We start from the raw sequence: 23,649 nt of genomic DNA on the forward strand, positions 1-23,649 counted from the left end.
GTCTACATCCGAGGGACAGGAAGTGGGTGAGAAAGACATAAGTGCACCATCATCTCAATGCCTTCTTTTGGCACTAAACACAACTCCCTTATAGTCAGTGCTTGACTTGGGCAGGAGCTCACCGGAGCTGAGTACAGGCACCTCAAATGTTCTACCGCTTGAGCTACTGTTCCTCTTATAGAATATTAACTCAAAAGTATTGTGGAGCTCCTGCACCTAAATATAAACAGTACTGGCACACAAAATGAGTACCGGAACCTATTTCAGTCAAGCACTGATTATAGTGTAAACAAACACCATTCTTCACCCCAAACAGATTTGACACCCCAAACAGACTAAGTGCTAAAGGTTATGTTGTGACCAGTAGTTGGGAAAGCATGTTTATTCCCCTTATCTGTTATTCTGAAATAGACTCATTCTCTGACTCACTCCCTCCTTTTTTCCCTCTTAGTCTCGAGGGAAGACATATTGAGAATTGCCTAATATAGAAGAAGCTGAGGAGGCGGAGGAATCATACATAGGGAGGGAGAGAGAGAGAAAGGAAGAGAATTAAACTAGAGAGAATAGAGAGAAACACTGTAGAGAAAAAGAGACAGCATCAAAAGACCACGCCTCAATCAGTACATCTCAAATGGCCTCTATACCTAGGCATCGATGGTCTGAGTGCTTCAGATTATTACTTTACAGGCACCTTTGTATACGAGAAGAAAAATCAATTCTGTCTCAGCTCAGCTGCATGGGGATGATGGCATAGGGCCTGCATACAGTATACCAGCTATACAAATATTGGAGGCAGTTAGAGCCAGGGATTTTAGCATGTAGATGTAATAACTGTATAATAACATTGTTAAAATGATGTTAATGTTTCCTAGTGCACAGTAATCATTTCGATCAAACTAGCTATGGTTTAGGATACATTTGCGAGGATATATTTGGTCCTTTGATATTTTCTGTGTGGAACAGACTGGCTCGCTAGGACCATAGACCTAGCTAGGAGGAGGAGGTCGACTTGTGGCATCTGATGGGGGGGGAGGGGACCACGTTAAACATAGATAATGGAGCACCTTATCAGTGACCAATGGTTATCAAAGTTATCTTACCCAAGCAGGGAGATCCTTTTTACTTTTGAACAGTTTCATGTCTGTATATTGTTGTTCGTTGTCATTGTGATGAATGGCGGACCGCAGACGAGCTTCTTTTGCCTCGCGTGAGTGCTTCCATCCCGTGTAGACCATGAGCCCGAACACCAACAGACTGGTGCTAACCCGGTAGTACCCTGCCAGATAAACGGGAAGCAAGGCACCTAGGCACTTGCCGAATGTCCAAAGAACCGATACAGCGTCAACACCTTGTGATTTGGTGGTTTCAATTTCTATGCTATTCGGTGTATTCTTTTCGGAATGGGCCGACCCAGATGCGTCCTTGGTGGATTCTCCCTGCCCCGAGTCCGGATTTTGCATTGTGGCGTTTTCTGACAGAAAATGTAAGCTAGCGCAAGTTCTTCAATGTCTACTTTTCAACAGACTGCTATCTAATGTAGGCTACAACTCAGTACTGACGAATAGGCTAGGTATCTAGTTGATTTTAAAACTGCATCTCTATATGTTCATAATCCAGCCAGTCTTCTTAGCGGGTACTGTACGGGTACTGCCAAATTTAGACAATGCGTGGCATTAAACGTTGAGTACACAACTTCATAAGCCATTTACTAAAAAAGTACAATAACACATTTCAATACGTAGCTAGCTACTCCTCCATGTGTTGTCTTTCAAGAAGGAAAAAAATATGAACACACTAGACTAGGCTAGGGCTGTGTTCTAGAATCTAGCCTGTGCCGTTAGCAGAACCGAAATACGCCCAGCCCATAAAATGAAAATGATTAGTGCTATCTGGGATTCTTCGGACGTCCCTTCCCTTAACCATGAAACTATTACCAGTTAAAATGTATATTTCAATGGGGTGACGTCAGAGTTCGACGTCTTAAGGATCCCAGTTAGCAAGGACCGAAGATAAAAACTGCAGTCGAATTATTTGACTCATTCCTGACTTCGCATGCTTGACTTGTCATGGGTCGATAGTTGGCAACTAAAGGTTAGGGTTGCGGAAAAACTGAAGCGAACTGTCACTGCGTGCGGAAGTGCCGCGAAAGCAGTATTAAATTGATCGAATCTGTAAAAATGTCTATGAAAAATCCTCCCACCCCAGGCGTCTATTTCGGTTTGAGAGACGGAAAGGCACAGCTGCGGGGGAAATTAACACATTGGATCCCCCCCAAAACATGCAGTAGGCCTAGGCCTATTCATTATGTTTTTCAGAGTTGTACCCAAAATTACCCATATAGTCAATACAGAAAAGAAATTCACAGACTATAACCCATGCACCTCTGTTTATTTTACACTTGCAGAGCTCCTATTCTTTCCCAATCCCCCAGTGGCGATTTTAGTACACCTTAGTGGGGCAAACACCTGCATTTTGGAGCCGCCGTTCTCAAGAAAGCAAAAAAATAGATCATGTTTGTATGCAGCTTTATTTTTTCATATATTCTTTTACATTGTTTGCAAACTGCTCTACCTGCCCTGAATGACAGGTCGCCAATGCAATCCCCCCTAAAGCCTGTACCAGGGTCATGGCTAGATGGTACAGCTTTTGTCAAATTGATGTCAGACTATTTATTTATTGCATTTTAGCTAACCCTAACCCTTTTCCTAACTTTTAAAGGCTTTGGTTTTTCCGTTTATATTTCGAGGTTGGACGTTAGCACACTGGGCGCCTCTTTAGTCAGTGCCCCAGTTGGCTTGAGAGATGTGGAGGGTTAATACCTTTGGTTGGCTTTCCCTATTTAATTTCTAAAAAACAATCCTTTATCTGATTTACCTCATTTTTATGTTTTGCTTCCTGTCTTTAAGTTTGGTGTGGGTTTTTATTTTGTTTGGCTCTTCTTGGGCAAATTTAGTGGGTGCTCATGGTGGGTGTCTTAGGTCCCAGTTGTTGTTGCCAGTCAACTTTCAGAACCCCTCCTAAAATCCCACCTGTTAGTTCCCCCCTCTGTTTGAGCAACATTTTTGGTTTTCTTGCTGGGGTACGTAACACCTAACCGTAACCTAATTATCCTAACTTACTACGTTAATTATCATAACCTGCTAGTGCTACGGAAAGTCCATTTTGACAAAAGCTGTTTCCCTTCTTGACAAAACTCTGCCACCCTTAGCGGCGTTTTAGTGCTGAGTGATTAGTGCTTTTTTAGCATGGTTCGTTTCGGTAATTTTAAAAATAATCATGTTTTTTTCGTTTTCGATATATTTTTTTAAATATAACATTCACTGTGCATTTTGTGGGTTGAATGCTGTAACACAGAATAAAAAAATTATAAAAGACCCCTGATGGTTGTGACTGCCCATTACTGCTTATCACTTACTAACCATACTGAGGGTGTGACACAATTGCGGAGCCTCCGAAGGCTTGCAGGGGCCATTTCGCTCCGTACTGAAAAACCGCTTCACATTAATTTCAATGGAAGAAAAACGGTAAGAAGCAGTGAGAAGCGGAGAGGGCGGGGGATCTTTGGGCGGTGCAAAGGTGGCGTGGGAGGCGGTGAAAAATATAAAATGTAAGTTATTATAACGTCATAACGAATCATGCAAAAAATTGACAGTTGACAGGAATGTTAGTTAATGTAGAGTAAAACAATTCCAGTGTGTCAGAAGTTTACATACACTAAGTTGACTGTGCCATTAAACAGCTTGGAAAATTCCAGAAAATTATGTCATGCTTTAGAAGATTCTGCTAGGCTAATTGACATAATTTGAGTCAATTGGTGGTGTACCTGTGGATGTATTTCAAGATCTACCTTCAAACTCAGTGCGTCTTTGCTTGACATCATGGGAAAAACTAAAGAAATCAGCCAAGACCTCAGAAATTTTTTTGGAGACCTCCACAAGTCTGGTTCATCCTTGGGAGCAATTTCCAAAAGCCTGAAGGTACCACGTTCATCTGTACAAACAATAGTACGCAAGTATAAACACCATGGGACCATGCAGCCGTCCTACCGCTCAGGAAGGAGACGCGTTCTGTCTCCTAGAGATGAACGTACTTTGGTGCGAGAAGTGCAAATCAATCCCAGAACAACAGCAAAGGACCTTGTGAAGATTCTGGAGGAAGCAGGTACAAAGTATCTATTTTCACAGTAAAACGAGTCCTATATCGACATAACCTGAAAGGCCGCTCAGCAAGGAAGAAACCCTTGCTCCAAAACCGCCATAAAAAAGCCAGACTACGGTTTGCAACTGCACATGGGGATAAAGATTGTACTTTTTGGAGAAATGTCTTCTGGTCTGATGAAACAAAATAGAACTGTTTGGCCATAATGACCATCGTTACGTTTGGAGGAAAAAGGAGGAGGCTTGCAAGCCGAAGAACACCATCCCAACCGGGAAGCACAGGGGTGGCAGCATCAAGTTGTGGGGTTGCTTTGCTGCAGGAGGGACTGGTGCACTTCACAAAATAGATGGCATCATGAGGGAGGAAAATTATGTAGATATATTGAAGCAACATCTCAAGACATCAGTCAGAAAGTTAAAGCTTGGTCGCAAATGGGTCTTCCAAATGGACAATGACCCCAAGCATACTTCCAAAGTTGTGGCAAAATGGCTTAAGGACAACAAAGTCAACAACGTTTTGGAGTGGCCATCACAAAGCCCTGACCTCAATCCTATGGAAAATGTGTGGGCAGAACTGAAAAAGTGTGAGCGAGCAAGGAGGCCTATAAACCTGACTCAGTTACACCAGCTCTGTCAGGAGGAATGGGCCAAAATTCACCCAACTTATTGTGGGAAGCTCGTGGAAGGCAACCCGAAACGTTTGACCAAAGTTAAACAATTTAAAGGCAATTCTACCAAATACTAATTGAGTGTATGTAAACTTCTGACCCACTGGGAATGTGATGAAAGAAATAAAAGCTGAAATAATACTTTCACTTTACTATTATTCTGACATTTAACATTCTTAAAATAAAGTGGTGATCCTAACTGACCTAAAACAGGGAATTTTTACTCAGATTAAATGTCAGGAATTGTGAAAAACTGAGTTTAATGTATTTGGCTAAGGTGTATGTAAACTTCCGACTTCAACTGTATATACATGTAGTTATTATAGCATGAGATCCCCACATTGTAGCCTGTACATTTAATATATTCACTGATCATGTACTCTACCTTGGCAAATAAAGGTGCAGTTCAGGTATGAATGTCTTTGAGATTATTTTTCAGTCATATCCAATACCAGGAGTATCACATTCCAGTCTTTGTATGATGCTGTGTCTGCATGTATGTATTACAACTATACACTTCAAAAGTGTTTACCAATCTTGGTCCTGGGACATCAATGGTTACACATTGTAACTAAGACTAGAAATAGGATTTAACTAGTTAAAGGCTGATTTGTATTTCATATATACAGAAATATCATTTTAAAAAACAGTACACTACACTTCCTATGCCTCATGTAAATACTCAAACTGGTTCATCTCAATATCTAATGCCCTTCATCTGCATTGATCTGATAAACAGGATAGGTGTAGTATTCATCAAATGGGAGTTAATTTCCAACAGCAGAGAATGTGAAACGCGTTATTGAAAGAAGTTCATTATCCAAGTGTTATAAATACAAGCATTATAAATATTATAATTGTAATATTATAAATAAAAGTTCAATCTGTACTTCAATGCACATCTGTTGTGCATTATAAAAACATAGGTCAGAAAGGAGGTGGCGAGAGAGGTGTTTAAGACAGAAAGGGAAAGAGGTAAGAACATAGGAGCAGGGAAGGCAGCATATGATTAATGAATCACAGTGGAACCCAAATATTCTCCCAGTTAATCACAATTACATAAGTGTCTCTAGTCGACCCGAAGGTTATCTTAAAAGCGGGTGAGGTGGTGATGATGGGACTGGGGGTTGGCATCCTCTCTCACATCAAAACATATCTGCAGACGAGAGACAGATGGAGAGAGAGCGATAGCATGTTTAAGCCTTGTTTATTTTTTTATTCTAACATTGTTAGTCATCATAATAATCAGGAGGTGAAATGTAAAACTGACCTTGGATCATTAAATCTGGGACTACGGCATCTCTATCTGTATTTCAATGTAAAGCATATTTAATAATACTTCCTGTTGACCTGACCAATTGACCTCTCACCTCTGATCATGCTGTACCTTCTATGTAGCCAGTTCAGATGCGGGAGGGGTTCACCGACACAGCTGATATAAGCTAGAGGATTTAGGGAAAAGAGGAGAGAGGGATGAAGTGAAGGAGAGAGACTGTTATTGAGAAAATAAGGTAGTTAAAGAGACAGTGTTCAACAGGAATCTGTGTAACTGGTGTGAAAGTGGAGCGATAGGTAACGATGCTTCGAGGGTGACTGTTGTCGGTGTGTGCAGAGGGTCCCTGGTTCGAGCCCAGGTAGGGGTGAGGAGAGGGACGGAAGCTATACTGTTACATGTGGCCTCACCTGGTGTCCACACCACACTAAGTGGCTGCAGAGTACTTTATGCTGAAAAACATGAACGGACACACAAGGACAAACAATATAGCAATAATGAAGTGTCTTACTATTCTCCATGGTTGTCACTCTTGCCTATTCTTTGAAGGTGGAAGGGGCTACAGTTATACACCTGAGCCTGCTTACCGCACAACACAATCCATCAATCAGATTGATACATGAGTGTGTAGGCTGGGGCGAAAATCTGATATCAACTTTGGAGGGGACAATTACATGAAATTTTCTCAAGAGCAATTCCTGAGGGGGACACCAAAAGTAGTGCTGTAACACATAGCCTACATTGTAATATGGTAAATGTATACTGCTCAAAAAAAATAAAGGGAACACTTAAACAACACAATGTAACTCCAAGTCAATCACACTTCTGTGAAATCAAACTGTCCACTTAGGAAGCAACACTGATTGACAATACATTTCACATGCTGTTGTGCAAATGGAATAGACAACCGGTGGAAATTATAGGCAATAAGCAAGACACCCCCAATAAAGGAGTGGTTTTGCAGGTGGGGACCACAGACCACTTCTCAGTTCCTATGCTTCCTGGCTGATGTTTTGGTCACTTTTGAATGCTGGCGGTGCTTTCACTCTAGTGGTAGCATGAGACGGAGTCTACAACCCACACAAGTGGCTCAGGTAGTGCAGCTCATCCAGGATGGCACATCAATGCGAGCTGTGGCAAGAAGGTTTGCTGTGTCTGTCAGCGTAGTGTCCAGAGCATGGAGGCGCTACCAGGAGATAGGCCAGTACATCAGGAGATGTGGAGGAGGCCGTAGGAGGGCAACAACCCAGCAGCAGGACCGCTACCTCCGCCTTTGTGCAAGGAGGAGCAGGAGGAGCACTGCCAGATCCCTGCAAAATGACCTCCAGCAGGCCACAAATGTGCATGTGTCTGCTCAAACGGTCAGAAACAGACTCCATGGTGGGGGTTGTGCTTACAGCCCAACACCGTGCAGGATGTTTGGCATTTGCCAGATAACACCAAGATTGGCAAATTCGCCACTGGCGCCCTGTGCTCTTCACAGATGAAAGCAGGTTCACACTGAGCACGTGACAGACGTGACAGAGTCTGGAGACGCCGTGGAGAACGTTCTGCTGCCTGCAACATCCTCCAGCATGACCGGTTTGGCGGTGGGTCAGTCATGGTGTGGGGTGGCATTTCTTTGGGGGGCCGCACAGCCCTCCATGTGCTCGCCAGAGGTAGCCTGACTGCCATTAGGTACCGAGATGAGATCCTCAGACCCCTTGTGAGACCATATGCTGGCCCTGGGTTCCTCCTAATGCAAGACAATGCTAGACCTCATGTGGCTGGAGTGTGTCAGCAGTTCCTGCAAGAGGAAGGCATTGATGCTATGGACTGGCCCGCCCGTTCCCCAGACCTGAATCCAATTGAGCACATCTGGGACATCATGTCTCGCTCCATCCACCAACGCCACGTTGCCCCACAGACTGTCCAGGAGTTGGCGGATGCTTTAGTCCAGGTCTGGGAGGAGATCCCTCAGGAGACCATCCGCCATCTCATCAGGAGCATGCCCAGTCGTTGTAGGGAGGTCATACAGGCACGTGGAGGCCACACACACTACTGAGCCTCATTTTGACTTGTTTTAAGGACATTACATCGAAGTTGGATCAGCCTGTAGTGTGGTTTGCCACTTTAATTTTGAGTGTGACTCCAAATCCAGACCTCCATGGGTTGATAAATTGGATTTCCATTGATTTATTGCTGCACGGGAGCTTGGTCTTAATTAGTCGATGATAAGACGTTGGAAACAGCAGCGTGAGGAATTGACTAAGTGCAAAAAGACAACTAAAGCTTACTGCAAATTTTTTATTTTTTGTTACAAGCCGTGTTTCGTTAAAGCCTGTGTAAAGTTAATTTGTTTCAATGTACCGGTAGGCACCTGCGGCTTATAGACATGTGCGGCTTATTTATGTTCAAAATAATATATATTTTATATTCAGGTGCGCTTAATAGTCCGGAAATTACGGTAATAAGATTATTTCATTCATTCAGATCTAGGATGTGTTATTTTAGTGTTCCCTTTATTTTTTTGAGCAGTGTATATTGAGCCATTACATCACTTCCTTTTTCACTAGGGTATAAAAATAAGGTAACAGGCATGCAATATCCCTTTGTCATCCAACACCATGAAGAAAGGAAAAGAACTGGCAGTTCAAAAGAGACAGATGGTCGTAGACCTTCATACATCTAATAATGGCTACAAGAAGATCCACAAACGATTGAATATACCACTGAGCACTGTCAGGGCGATTATTAAAACATTCAAAAGATATGGAACCATTGAAAACCTCACGGGTAGAGGACGCAAATGCATTTTGCCCCCCAGGATAGGGAGGAGGATCGTGAGAGAAGCAACAAAATCCCCAAGAATCACTGTGAAAGAATTGCAGGCCTTGGTGGTGTCTTGGTCACCAGGTTTAAAAAAAGCACCATCAGACGCCACCTCCACAACCACAGGCTCTTTGGAAGGGTTGCCAGAAGAAAGCCCTTAATGACCCCAAGACACAGACGCAAGCGCTTGGAGTTTGCCAAACGTCATTTAAATTATGATTGGACGCAGGTGCTCTGGTCAGATGAGACCAAAATGTAACCTTTTGGTCAGATACAGCATTGGCATGTTTGGCGTCGAAACAGAGATGCATACAAGGAGAGGCACCTCATACTCACGGTGAAATATGGTGGTGGGTCAGTGATGTTTTGTGGCTGTTTTAATTCCAGAGGTCCAGAGGCACTGGTTAAGATTGATGGCATAATGAATTCCACCAAGTACCAGTCAATTTTGGCTGACAATCTGGTTGCCTCTGCCAGAAGGCTGGGACTTGGCCGTATGTGGACTTTCCAACAAGACAATGACCCAAAACATACCTCAAAATCCACACAGAAATGGTTCTGTGACAACAAAATCAATGTTCTGCCATGGCCATCTCAGTCGCCAGACCTCAATCCAATCGAAAACCTGTGGGCTGAGTTGAAGAGGACAGTTGATAAGCGCAAACCCAAGAATGTGAAGGATCTTGAAAGGATCTGCATAGAGGAATGGTCCAAAATCTATCCAAATGTGTTCCCTTAACCTTGTCAAACATTACAGGAAAAGACCATGCTGTTATCCTTGCCAGAGGTGGTGGCACTAAGTGCTGAGTGAGGAGTGCCAATCATTATGAAACCTTGATTTTGGTGAAATGTATTTTGTATTAAATAATTGTATGATTTTGGTGGGTTTCATTGAAACATTAATAAAGTACAGTATTTCTCACATGTTGGTATTTTGAGTTTCTCTCTATAATTATATTGTTTATATTATTTTAAGTATTGTTTGTGCATTGCCAGTCAGGGGTGCCAGTAATTTTGGAGCCCACTGTATGTGAAACTCTGAAACTGGAAACACTTATCTCCCTCACTAGCTTTAAGCACCAGCTGTCAGAGCAACTCACAGATCACTGCACCTGTACATAGCCCATCTATAATTTAGCCCAAACAACTACCTCTTCCCCTACTGTATTTATTTATTTTGCTCCTTTGCACCCCATTATTTCTATTTCTACTTTGCACTTTCTTCCACTACAAATCTACCATTCCAGTGTTTTACTTGCTATATTGTATTTACTTTGCCACCATGGCCTTTTTTGCCTTTACCTCCCTTATCTCACCTCATTTGCTCACATTGTATATAGACTTATTTTTCTACTGTATTATTGACTGTATGTTTGTTTTACTCCATGTGTAACTCTGTGTTGTTGTATGTGTCGAACTGCTTTGCTTTATCTTGTTCTCAACTTGCCTACCTGGTTAAATAAAGGTGAGATAAAAATAAAATAAATAAATGTGCACGTGTAGCATGTGACAATAACAGGATCATAACAAGGATAGCATCACAAATGAATACATAAATACCACTTCAAGCTTGATGATGAGTTGATCATTTGAATCCGCTGTGCAGTGCTAAGGCAAAATGTGCACCCCTTTGAGTCCCCAGGACCAGGAGTGAGAACCACTGCTCTTCATTGGAACCTTTTCATATGTAGACAGGCTTTAGCAGCTCTCTTTATCTGAGGACAGAAAACATCACAGAAACAGACTTCATTATAGTCAATTTACACCGGACTGAATATTATGTTACTATTATCTCCATCCTCACTTCTAGGGATAGGAACTACACAAAAGTACCTGCCCTATCCAGAATAGCCTACTCTCTCACTTTGACAGTTGGGACTGTTATCCTTTCACCCTCCTCCATGGCTGTTAGCTAGCTACCTACAAATGCATTTGGAGTTTGTTTTTTACAGTGATAAATACACTATGATAGCTAGATAATATTAAGTTAGGTAGATGATGATATTTCATTCACTTAGAATGTGAAGTTGGCTAGATAGCTAGCTAGCTCATTTAGCAGCTAATTTGAGTTTGCCTCCACTGTAGCTAGTTAGCTAATAATACATCGTTTTTTTACATTTTCAAAATGTATTTACTTACTTGAATAGGTTCTCCCAGTCATGTGGACAATTGGAAACAGGGCAGCAAAGTTTGTTTAACCCTGAATCACTAAGGGTGTTTTCTCATATAGTCCTCTTTAAAATAACTGATCTGTCCTCTTTAAAGTGAACTCCGGGGTAAAAAAAAAGCTAAACAACTCAGTTCTCTTTGTATTCACACTGCCCTCAGGACTCAAGTCTTTTGCCAGTTCACTTCACTTATTTTGTGGGCCGAGTCCTCTTTGCATTCACATTGCTATGTTTAGAAAGGAAGCTAGATCTTTTTCCAACATGCGCTCTGGGTTTTTACAAAGTACAGGACAAGCCATTCAAATTAGAATGTGTTATCGGACAGCTAGATATACCTACTTACATTTTGGAAGCAAATAGATTGCATTTAGTTGTAATATGAGACATAATAATTGTAATCAGAAGCTACTATTAACATGTACATTTGATTGGTAACAGAATAAATAGCAATAGAATAACACCAGAATATATAATACTGTAATTGAAAATTGTACACCCAAGGCAGGCTACTGCCCCTTTAAGAGCTAGAATAGATTTTGTACCCTATGTTGTGATTCTCACCAAATATATTGTCTTCACACTATTCAAACCTCACAATCCATAAAGATCACATATTGCAGACAAATAATCTGAACTAAAAGACACATTTGGGAATTTCTGTGTGCGAACCTCCACATAATCATCTCTCTTTTGTGGCACCAATGTGAGGGTTTATGGCAGGGGAAACTGTATTGCAGTAGTCTAGTGTGTACAGTGGCGGATTTAGGTATAGACTACATGGGCAGCATCTTGCCGGGGGTGGCAAGGGGCACCCGCACAATTCTTTGGAATGGTGACATTTGTGCGATCGGTTTCCTATGGCTCATTTGCTCGTCACGTCAATGATATCATGTCACCGTGTGGGACTGTGGGTCAATTAACCTTGTCGAAGTGGGCGTCCTGATTCTAGTTTGTGAGCTAGACAGGCGGGTTAGGTTGACCTCGGGTCTCCCCACTGGAAGCCCGAGGTAGGGGGAGCGGGAGAATCTATCAAATAGCGCACCTCTAACTTTGGACAGTACTAACGCAATTAGTAAAATCAGTCACACTACGAATTGCTATCAAATAACCCTCAATGAATTCATAATACTTTGAAAATATAGTTTCACAGACTTATTGTTGCATTTTTTTTCTGGTTTGTGCGAAATCGCGAAGAATAATATAAAACCAGTCTGCACACCACCAAGGTGAATTGGTTTAGTATTGACTCTTGGTTGACAGTGTTGGGGGATGGGTAACGTTTTGATGCTCGGAGTGCCAAATCATCACAAATGTTTATTTTTGTCTTTGTTACTTCTTTTGATATTTATGAGTATTTCTTTGTATATATATATGTTTATATTTATATCGTTTTAAATGTTATGATTGTTTATTTGTGTTTTTCCAAATGTCTGAATAAAAATTACAGTTAGTGCAGAATGGTGCTTTTTTTTTGGCAGGGGGGCACTGAGTGTGTAGTGCGGGAATAAGGACTCGCTAACCTGGGGCGCTTTCTGTTAGGGAATAAGTGGAATAGTATCAAATACATCAAACATATAGTTTGATGCTATTCCATTCGCACCGTTCCAGCCATTATTATGAGCCATCCTCTCCTCAGCAGCCTCCACTGCTTTTACAGGATGTACCGCCCCCACCTACCGTAACCAATTATGTAAATGCGGAGCTATACGGAGCCCTCTGCATTGCTACAATTGGGAGGCCCACAGAGATGCGGGGTGGAACTCGATTTGGCCTCCGCAAACCTCAAGAGGCTCCGCAATTGTCACACGCTCCATAGCGAGCCTCTGGATCTCATTGTCACATCAAGCATAAAATGATCTGAATGGTCAATCCGAATCTGAAGTGGCCATACAGCATTTACTGTGATGCAGCCTCCGTAGATGTCAGTGCTTTCATACTTCTTGCTCTTAGCGGAGCAGAGCTATTGTGAAGGAAGTTGTCAAGAAAGTAAGTTTGTTTATACAGAACATGCCGCCCCCACCTACCGCCTCCGACCACATTTTTGGATCAAGCATAACTTGGTTTTGTGGAATCATCTCAAGTCAGCAGGCACTTTCTTCTTCTTCGATATCATGGCGTTCGCACATTTTGTTTGTGCATGCCGCCACCCACTGTGCGGTAGTGCGTGGTCAATCACGTTACACTTGTGATACAAAAATGGAGAAAGGAAAGAATATATAATTATAATAACAATTGCACCACCAACTAACCCTACACACCACTATTTCATAAAAACAGAAAAATAAAATAATGCCCCCTTCCAACAGCCCTACACTCATTAAAAACCCACTACCCCATTCCACTACTTTGACCCCATCTGCTCCTGCACCATATCAACGACCTAAGAGGATGGGACACCACCACTCAACTGTTACTCTTCTGAAATCAAACCTCATATACCCAAGTACTTCTCTGCAGCTGCCACCACATTTATATACTGTGATTTACATTCCATTTCTGCAGTACAGTTGACAACCATTTCTATGAACGCTAAAATCCAATCTTAGTGAAACATATATCACTCGTTGGCCTATCCTCCTGTGCTGGCACAGATCTACTACTCATAGGGATCCTCTCCGGATCCCTCACCCATCCACTGCCTCAGCATATGACACCTTCTGTAACATTCTGACTCTGGCCACTTCAACTTGCCTCTCTCGCACCGGGCACTTCCGATTCCCAGCAGCATGGGCAGACCTACAATTGACACACACAATTTTAGCCACCGAAACAACACAATCCTCTGTCCCATGCCATCCTGCACGCTTCCCACATCTTGGCATCTCCCACCTACACACCTGAAACAGCACAGTGGATTTGGCACAAAAGCTCTAACAGTACACCTGATATATCCTAACATGACTTTGTCAGGTAAAAACTCAAAAGGACTGACAGTGACTCCTCTTTCACCACCGGGTCTGCATCTCACCAAACAGCGAACGTCAAACACCAGGAATCTTCAACTTCAAATTGCTCCACCTCCACACGTAACGCTACACCAGAAATAATTTATTTCAATGGTGCCCTATTCTTAAGCACAAAGCAAGAAACCGACCCAAGTTGCAAGACACGGAGGGCCCAGAAGAAACATAAATATCACAAGTCCACTACAGGTTACCTTCACTGATTGAACTGCATCCAACTCCTTTCCCATCGACCCTGAAACCACAAATGTATCCGCTAAAAGGCAAGGATCCACTTTCTCCAAAAATGGCACTCCTGCTGGACCAGATTCTTCATCATTATGTCCATCAATGCCAGCTCCTCACCACACCTTCCACCCCACCTAATTCACCCTCATTCACTTCCAGAAGTCGGTCTGGCACACGGCTCACTCTGTTTGCACTTTGCACTTGACACCAATCTTCTTCGTCACCCAATCTCCATTTTTATTGCCATCTTCCTAAAATTCAACTCCACCCTCTTCTTCCCTCTTTTTTCATCTCCAATCCTCCTTAGAAATCCACCTTTGTGTCCCCGTCCCAATATTCCTCTTCTGTCGCCATATTAGCTGGCAGGCACTTTGACTTTGTGGTTGTGCTATCTAGTGCAGGGTGGAAATGGGTGCACTGGTTGCCGGCTTATTATCGACTCGTTGTGCAGCCCAATCAGCCACGCAAAATCAGCTGGAGTGGCAACAAATCTGCCCAATTAGCTGATTCGCTTTCCATACTCTACAGATAGCCATACTTGAATAAACCTGGGTCAATGGAAACCTGCCGACTGAAGCTGATTAAACAGCATTATATTACACAGGTGCACCTTGTGCTGGGAACAAAAGGCCACTAAAATGTGCAGTTTTGTCACCAACACAATGCCACAGATTTATCAAATTTTAAGGGAGTGTGCAATTGGCATGCTGACTGCAGGAATGTCCACCAGAGTTGTTGCCAGAGAATTGAATGTTCATTTATCTACCATAAGCTGCCTCCAACATCGTTTTATAAAATTTGGCAGTACGTCCAACCGGCCTCAGAACAGCAGACAATGTATAACCACGCCAGCCCAGGACCTCCACATCTGGCTTCTTTACCTGGGGGATCGTCTGAGACCAGCCACCTGGACAGCTGATGAAACTGTCAGTTTACACAACCGAAGAAGTTCTGCACTAACTGTGAGAAACAGTCTCATGGAAGCTCATCTGCATGCTTGTCATCCACACCAGGGTCTTGACCTGACTGCAGTTCAGTGTCGTAACCGAATTCAGTGGACAAATGCTCACCATCGATGGCCACTGGCATGCTGGAGAAGTGTGCTCTTCATAGAAGAATCCCGGTTTCAACTGTACCGGGCTGATTGTGGACAGCGGGTATGGCATCTTGTGGGCGAGCAGTTTGCTAATGTTAACGTTGTGAACAGAGTGCCCCATTGTGGCAGTGGAGTTATGGTATGGGCAGGCATAAGCTACGGACAGCGAACACAATTGCATTTTATCGATGGCAATTTGAATGCACAGAGATACCGTGACGAGATCCTGAAGCCCATTGTCGGGATTCTCTGGATCGACGTGTACGACAGTGTTCCAGTTTCCGCCAATATCTAGCAACTTCGCACAGCCATTGAAGAGGAGTGGGACAACATTCTACAGGCCACAATCAACAGCCTGATTAACTATGCGAAGGAGATGTGTCACGCTGCATGAGGCAAATGGTGGTCACACCAGATACGGACTGGTGTTCTGATCTCCACCCTTACTTTTTTTGTTAAGGTATCTGTGACCAACAGATGCATATCTGTATTCCCAGTCATGTGAAATCCATAGATTAGGGCCTAATTCATTTTTCAATTGACTGATTTCCTTATATAAACGAACTCAGTAAAATCGTTGATATTGTTACATGTTGCGTTTATTTGAGTTCAGTGTACTTTAAGTACTGCCTGTCTTCCCAGTAGCCTACTTGGTGTGTGAACTGCTACCAGCTCATAACTTGCAGCTGATTGTTGGCACATCAACCAGGATTATGAGGCCGGGCAATTTGTGATTGTTGCCATTTTGTTCATCATTGGCTGAATTGAAGGGGGAGTGGTTTATCCTCTTAAAGGCAATCAAGAATTAGTACCGGGAGGTGTGCTTTTCACCTCTGCTTGCCAATTAGTGTTAGTACTTCAGTCTCCTCAGTGGCAGCTGTAAGCGGTGTCCCCAAAACAAAGACAGTTCTGCAGAGTTGAACGAGGAAGGAAAGAGGAATTCTTAACACCACTCTCACTCATTATTTGTTACTTTTATTTCTTACAGGTATTTTATCTTAACTGCATTGTTGGTTAAGGGCTTGTAAGTAAGCATTTCATTGTAAGGTCTACACCTGTTGTATTTGGCGCATGTGACAAATAAAATTTGATTTGAATATCTTAGCTAGTTATTTTCAGGTCTCATTTTGTTATTTTGTAGTTTTGTCAACTATGTGTGTTTTCTATACCTGTTTGCTTCTTTCCCTGTAGGTTTTATAGATGCTCCCCACCCCTTGGCTGCAACCCTTTTAGTGTACCCTGCGCGCACAACCCATGTGGAATTCCTGGTCTCGGCAGCATTTGGAACTGCTGATCTGTGGTCAAGAACACCAAGTTCATCTTAGCCTATGCTGCCTTCAGTCCCTAGACTTTTTGGCCCTGGTTATCACAGTGGTGGCACAGGCTTACTGATTTGTCCTAAGTGTAGATTCTCTTTTCTCCCTCACCTACCTGTCCATCTCCTCAATTGAATTCCATGCAGTCACTGTCACTTGTCCTCTCAAACATGGTCATCTATCGCACACCAGGTGCCCTTAGAGTTCCTCAATGAGCTTGACACCTTAAGCTCATTTCCTGACGATGGCTCACCTCTCTTTGTAATGGGCGACTTCAACCTCCCGACGTCTGCCATCGATTCATTTATTTATTTTCCCTCCTTGCCCTTACCCTTTCCTAGTCCCCTCCCACTCAAGGCTGGTAATACGCTTGACCTCATTTTTACTAGAGGCTGTTTGCCTACTAATTTCACTGAAACCCCCTTCCAGGTCGCTGATCCCTACTTTGTTTCAGTGTCGGTCTCCTTCTCCTCCAACCCTATCCACTCAACCCCTACCCAGACGGTCACGTGCCGTCGCAATTCTCTCCCTTCTGCTAAATCTTTATCCCCCGATTTTGCCTCTTCAACATTACTCTCCTCCTTTTCTGTATCCAATGACTCACACTGTCCCTCTTCCTCCCGTCTGTCCGTCTCGGCCCTCCCCCCCTGCTGAGTGACTCATTGTGAACTTACAGAACAGGGCTGCAGGCTGCTGAGTGAAAATGGAGGTAACTAAATCTCCCTTTCACTCCCCCCTCTATCTGCTGCTAAAGCCACTATCACTCTACATTTCCAACTTCTGCCTCTAACCCTAGGAAACTATTTTCCTCCTCAAGCCTCCACCCCCTCCCTCTCTGTCCCATTCACACAGAACTACTCGTAGACATCTTTCGCCTCTCTCTCCAGATGAAATCCGGGACTCGAGGTCCGGCTCCCGAAAACCTGCCCGCTCGACCCCATCCCCTCCAGACCATCTCTGGAGACTTTCTCCCATTCCTTACTTCCCTCAACTTATCCCTGACCACAGGCTTCGTCCGCTCTGACTTCAAAATGGCCTGAGTCGATCCCCTCAAGAAACCAACACACAACCCCTCTGGCATCACACTACAGACCGGTATCCTTTTATTTCCAAGACACTTGAGTGTGCGGTCTCTGACCAACTCTCTTGCTATCACTCTCAGAACTATCTTCTTGACCCTAACAAGTCAGGCTTCAAGACCGGTCACTCAACCGAGACTGCTCTCCTGTGACACGGAGGCTGACACGCTCTCCTTTTATCCTCCTAGATCTATACGCTGCCTTTGACACCGTGAAACATTAGATCCTCCTCTCCACACTTGGACTGCATTTTACCTGGCAGGTCTCTCATACCAGGTGACGTGGAGAGGATCTGTGTCTGCACCACGTACTCACTACTGGTGTCCCCTAGGGCTTGGTTCTAGGTCCTGTCTTCTCACACCAAGTTATTTGGCTCCGTCATATCCTCACATGGTCTCTCCTATCATTGCTATGCAGATGACATAGACACCCAGGTGGCAACAGAGCATAACCCTACCTCACACAGGAAGCGGCACTTGTATTCTCCCATCTGGACTAATGCAAACGCTGTTGGCTGGGCTTCCTGCTTGTTCCATCAAAACCCTGCAACTTACCAGAATGCCGCAGCCCGCATGGTGTTCAACCTTCCCAAGTTCTCCCATGTCACCCCGCTCCTCGTACACTCCACTGGCTTCCAGTCAAAGCTCGTATCCACTACAAGGTACTTGCCTACGGAGCAGCAAGAGGAACTGTCACTCCTTACCTTCAGGCTCAATCAATCATCAGTCTAATTTATTATAAAGCCCTTCTTACATCAGCTGCTGTCAAAGTGCTGTACAGAAACCCAACCTAAAACCCCGAACAGCAAGCAATGCAGGTGTAGAAGTACACCGTGAAGCACACTATGCTGATACCCTACACCCCAACCCAAGTACTCCATTCTGCCACCTCTGGTCTCTTGGCCCTCCCGCCCCTACAGGAGGGCAGCTCCAGCTCAGTCAAAGCTTTTCTCTGTCCTGGCACCCCAAGGTGCAACCCCCTGAGCACTGACTTTACAGATAGTAAGTACATCTTTCCTCAAAGTAGCTATGACTGAAATGTGGTTGGCCCACCTAGCTATCTTAAGATGAATGCACTAACTAAGTCGCTCTGGATAAGAGCGTCTGCTAAATTACAAATGAATAAAACGACGAGTACATTTGGAATTGATCAAAAACATGTTTACTAAAAGGTGTTTCTATTCCAAGCTTACCTATTCACATCATGGTAGACGTACCTTTGTTTAGGCTCAAATGAGTTTAGGCTGGAAAGGGCAAAGATACCAATGCTTCAAACACTGAAACATGTATCTGATGGTGTGTCAATCAGTAACCTTATCCTCCCATAACATTACTCTAGATACCTTGATTAATTAGTAATAACAGGACAGATTCATTTTCTTGTGGTTGTTATTCCCCTTAAATGTGTGCAAAATATCTAAGTTACACAAGCAAAACCCATAAACATAAATAATGGAAGCTAACTGAAAAATGTCATAAACCCCTTGCAATGTCATGACAGTCAAATTTGTCAAAGAACTATGAATATCACCCTTACATTTTTACAGTTTGTCGTTATTTTTGGTGTCTGTTTGAAGAAGTCCCTTTGGCACACAAACCTTTAACAAGTTCAGAGGTCACCTCAAAGGACTACCTGCAACGCTGCCACAGAGCAGGGTTTGTGTGGTGAAGGCATCCTATCATCATTAACCTTTTCTCTGCCCATGGCATGTGGGCATTAAGGATCACCCACCTCAACGTCTCCCCTCAAGTCATTCAGCAGTGGGTAATTAAAACTTGAGCTAGGGATGGTATGTAGAATTCCATCTTTAGTTCCATGGGAGGGTCCTAGAGAGTGTGCTGCATCAGTGAGGTATGGTGGTGATCCTCATACTCTGGCTGGCGATAGGGTATGACACCATGGGGGTGGTGGCATGGCTTATAGTGATGCCAGGCAGAGGCTGTGCCATGGATACAGCCACCGGCGCCACTGAAACAGTGACGGGTGCCATGGAGACGGGAGGCACCATGCCCTGGGCGATGGTCTGAACCAGGGCGGCTGAGAGCGGGGTGATCTCGGGGTTGAGGTGGGGCAGGGGAGTGCTGGGTGGGGCAGCGTTAGATGGGGGCACTGTAGGGGCACCGGTGGGGGCCACTAGGTCCTGCTGTGTGAGGGTGACGGTACGAGGCTGCAGCCCAGCGCTGCTCAGGGTGGTATGGGTCTGGGCGATGCTGTGGTTGTAGGAACTGACCGAGCCCATGGGGGACGCCATGGTCTGCTCAGAGGGGGCTGGGGTGGAGGACAGGGTCATCACCGACACCTTGGTCTGGCTCCGGAACTGGGCATTCTGCTCCAGCAGCACCTCGTTGGTGGCCATGAGGTTTGACACCTAAAGAAAAGATTAACAAGGTGTTTGAGGAGTGATCTTAAAAGGTTAATAGATACATTGTATTATTATGTGTGGTTGTTGATTATGTGTGGAGGGATGTTCATCATCACACGTCTGCTAGACTGACCTGTTTCTTCAATTCATCCACTCTCCTCCTCAGCAGGGTGTTTTCCTCCTCCAGAAACCTGTACTCCAGGGGCCGGGGTGAGAGGGCCGCCTGCATCCCCAGCTCATAGTGCCCCCCTACGTTCCCGTCCAGCCGGAGACCCTCCAGCCTGCGTCTCTTCAGCTGCAGCATTGTGTGGTCAACAGGGGCTTCCAGAGGCGATGTCTCATACAGACCGCTCTCAAACAGGGGGTCGTACGCCGAGCAGGGGCCCCTGTCAAAGCGACGAGGTCCTGAGGCCCCCATGGAGATGCAACCCCCAATCCCACTTACCCCTACTCCTCCCACCCCTAAGATACCCGGGTCTCTGCAACCCCCAAGGCTGGGGCAGCCCATCCCCATCATGTTGCCCCCACCTCCACCCCCCACTAGTCCAGCCATGCCTCCACAGGCACCCACCCCAACCCCCCCACCTGTGTTCACCATCCCACTGGCCCCTGGGCCCAACACACTCCCCACACCCACTCTTGCCGGCTCGTACTCGTTGTCCTTCTTGACGTGGCGGAACTTACACTTGTTGCCCCGCTGGCACTCACCCTTCAGAAAGTCCCTGCAGATGGGGACCTCACCTCGGCTGTGGGGGAGGTCCATGGGGGACAGGCCCAGTCCTGCAGCTACTTTCCCCCTCAGCCTGAGGGGCAGCTCCCCTGACTTCTTATAGTAGTCCTCATCCTCCTTGGAGCCGTGGACGAAGCGGCAGTTGGAGCGGACACACTCCTTGTTCTGGTAGTCGTGGCAGAAGACAAACTCGTTCTTCTGCACCCCGAGGTCTGGCACCTCGTTGAAGTCGGGGTGTTTGAAGCGGCAGCGTTTGCCCCTCTTACACACGTTCCTCAAGAAGTCTCTGCAGACCCCATCCGGGGCTGGTCCTGACCCCGGGTCCCCGGCTCCACCTCCCCTGCAGTTGTTCCCATTCCCCAGGGCCCCTCCTCCACCCATGCCTCCAGAACCAGAGCCACTGTCTTCACCTCCTGCGGATCCCCCCCGGCCTTCTCCCGTGCCCCCTCCTAAACCAGACCCCACTTCCTCGCTCACACTAGTACCCACCCTGCTGCTGCTCCCACCACCACCTGACAGGTAGGTGCTGTCCAGGTCAGGCATGGCGCTTGGCCCAGCGCAAGGGGAACACAGCACTCATGTGTGTGGGCAAGTGACTTATTCTGAAAGCCTTTTCCATTCCATGATAATGACTGTAGCTCAGATGCTCTTCGGACCAATGAAATCCTTTACCATGGCATCTGAAAGATACATGTCAAGTTGGTTGTTAACAAGTTGAAATATATGTGTGACCGTTATCTAGCTAAATTGTGTAGATTTAACTTAGGCAATGGCATCTGCGAGAACAAACGCTTGCAATTAAAATCATTGATTGGACAAACACAGAAGTGAGTGGAAAGTATAATTATACAGACCAAATGTAGTATAGGAACATTAAACAACAAGGCTCCAGAGTGGGTAAGGCACTAAGTAGGCGTCACTACTGACACAGGTTCGATCCCATCTGTATCACAACCGGCCGTGATTGGGAGTCGCATAGGCCGGTGCACAATTGGCCCAGCTTCATCCGGGTTAGGGGAGGGTTCGGCCGGGGGGGCTTTACAAGTAGGCTGTCATTGTAAATAAGAATGTGTTCTTAACTGACTTGCCTAGTTAAACATAGGTTAAATAAGAAAATAAAAAATGTAAGACAATCTCTGTTGAGACTAACATAGCTAGCTAGACTTGGCTATAGACAACAGTCTCTTGCTGTTTAAGAGGTAAATAGCAACCTTGGCCCTAACGAGCTGGTTAGCTAAACATGTTAACTAGCGACATAACGTTAGCCCCTGGGCTCCCGAGTGGCGCAGCGGTCTAAGGCATATCAGTGCTAGAGGCGTCACTACAGACCCTGGTTCTATTCCAGGCTGTATCACAACCGATTGTGAGTCCCGTAGGGCGGCGCACAATTGGCCCAGCGTCGTCCGCGTTATGGTTTGGCCGGAGTAGGTCGTTATTGTAAATAAGAAAGTGTTCTTAAAACTGACTTGCCTAGGTAAATAAAATGTTATATATATATATATATATATATATATTTTAAATCACGGCCCAGCCCAGGTTGCTTACCCGGGAAGGTAGCTGAAGGAGAGCTAGCTAACGTTATAGCTATTAATATAGCTAGCTAACCGGTGCATATTTTTGTTGCTAGCTAGCTAACGCAACCGTACAAGCTGCAAAGTCACATGGTACAATTGTGCAAGATAACTCGATACAGGCATTCAGCTGCTACACAGTGTGTTGAAGATGTCTGGTAACACCGCTAACGTTAGCTATCTAAATTACCTATGACTAGCCGTCAAAGAACTTACCAAAATGATGACTTCAGGAGCATTTAACGCAAAAGGAACGGTGTACTTTCGATGTTAGCTGATGGTATTTCTATTTTACGAATGTGAGACAAATGTTTAACTATCATTCCTATGGGCTTTTAACACATTATTTGTCGTGTTATTTGGTCCTCCAAAGACGCAAAACAAAACCACCAGAGAAGAAGATTTTCTACCTCTACTGTTCCAAAAATATTTCCACATCGTCCTGCAGATTTGCTGCCATCTACTGGACGTAGGGGATGAAAACAAACACCAGACTTGCTGCGCTTGCGCTAATTCTAATTATTCTATGATATTATGGCGGCCCGCAAACAATCGTTAAAGTGAATGCCGCCACCTACTGTGTTGGAATGTAGGATCAATCATGATCTGCCCAATTCTGTACTACCATGAAAATAACATTCAAAACCAAATAAATCCCTAACTTCTACCACACCCTCCCCCCAAAACACCTCCCCAACCCCATTAAAGTTGATCTATATCATGCTGAAACACTCCACCCTTAGGATTGTTCAGCATGTCAACAACCAACAGTTACATCTGTTAACCCCAATATCTCTTTTGTCATCTCCACAATAACCTTCAACCTGGCATTTTTGCTTTCCACAACCAGGGTCGTATTGATAACCTTACATCATGACTGAGCCTATATCTTTTTAATATAATCTATGAACAAAGATATTGGGACCCCAGTGATGACTGCCCTCAATCTAGGATAAGCACCAGGGACATGGCTTTTAATCTTCTTCCCATTAAGCTTTTCCATTTTCAAAATGTTCTCTTGCTGAGCCTGGCTATCACACAATATTAACAATCTACCATTTCCAATGAACCGGGCTAATTTCACATCACCTACCTCTTTCTCTACAGCATTAGTTAGTCAGATAGCGTGTAAGTGAAGCCCTGTGGTCTCATCCAACACTATCACCACTTTCCACTCCAACACATCACTACTATTGCTTCCTACCTTGGCCCTCTTTATGCTTTCTT

General features: G+C 44.6%; 2 protein-coding genes across 5 annotated transcripts in view; both read right to left on the reverse strand.

Annotated features, from left to right (window-relative positions):
* Nucleotides 1-2,085, reverse strand: part of esyt1b (extended synaptotagmin-like protein 1b) — a 41,083-nt gene extending 38,998 nt beyond the window's left edge. The window contains exon 1 of the mRNA XM_082959229.1: nucleotides 1,101-2,085. Within this exon, the coding sequence (XP_082815355.1) occupies nucleotides 1,101-1,460 (360 nt within the window). The 5' untranslated portion in view covers nucleotides 1,461-2,085. The remainder of the gene's footprint in view (nucleotides 1-1,100) is intronic.
* Nucleotides 2,086-18,903: 16,818 nt separating this feature from the next.
* Nucleotides 18,904-23,649, reverse strand: LOC106565472 (zinc finger CCCH domain-containing protein 10). Of its 4 annotated transcripts, none has more exons than XM_082959231.1 (3): nucleotides 23,516-23,649; nucleotides 20,255-21,531; nucleotides 18,904-20,127 (listed from the first exon to the last, which is right to left on the reverse strand). In XM_082959231.1, exons 2-3 carry the CDS (start codon nucleotides 21,392-21,394, stop codon nucleotides 19,603-19,605), a joined length of 1,665 nt encoding a protein of 554 aa, XP_082815357.1. In that variant the 5' UTR covers nucleotides 21,395-21,531; nucleotides 23,516-23,649; the 3' UTR covers nucleotides 18,904-19,602. The 4 variants fall into 4 exon arrangements, with proteins under 4 accessions (XP_082815357.1, XP_082815356.1, XP_013988162.3 ...); XM_082959230.1 differs by lacking the exon at nucleotides 23,516-23,649 and adding an exon at nucleotides 22,639-22,865; XM_014132687.3 differs by lacking the exon at nucleotides 23,516-23,649 and adding an exon at nucleotides 22,397-22,560.

This window comes from Salmo salar, chromosome 12 (assembly GCF_965601325.2).
Source record: "Salmo salar chromosome 12, fSalSal1, whole genome shotgun sequence".
Taxonomy (NCBI): domain Eukaryota; kingdom Metazoa; phylum Chordata; class Actinopteri; order Salmoniformes; family Salmonidae; genus Salmo; species Salmo salar.

Coding starts and splice junctions, on each gene's coding strand:
- LOC106565472 (XM_082959231.1), bottom strand. CDS start 21,394: ATGCCTGACCTGGACAGCACCTACCTGTCAGGTGGTGGTGGGAGCAGC. Junction 20,128..20,254: donor TGGATGAATTGAAGAAACAG/GTCAGTCTAGCA, acceptor TCTTTTCTTTAG/GTGTCAAACCTCATGGCCAC.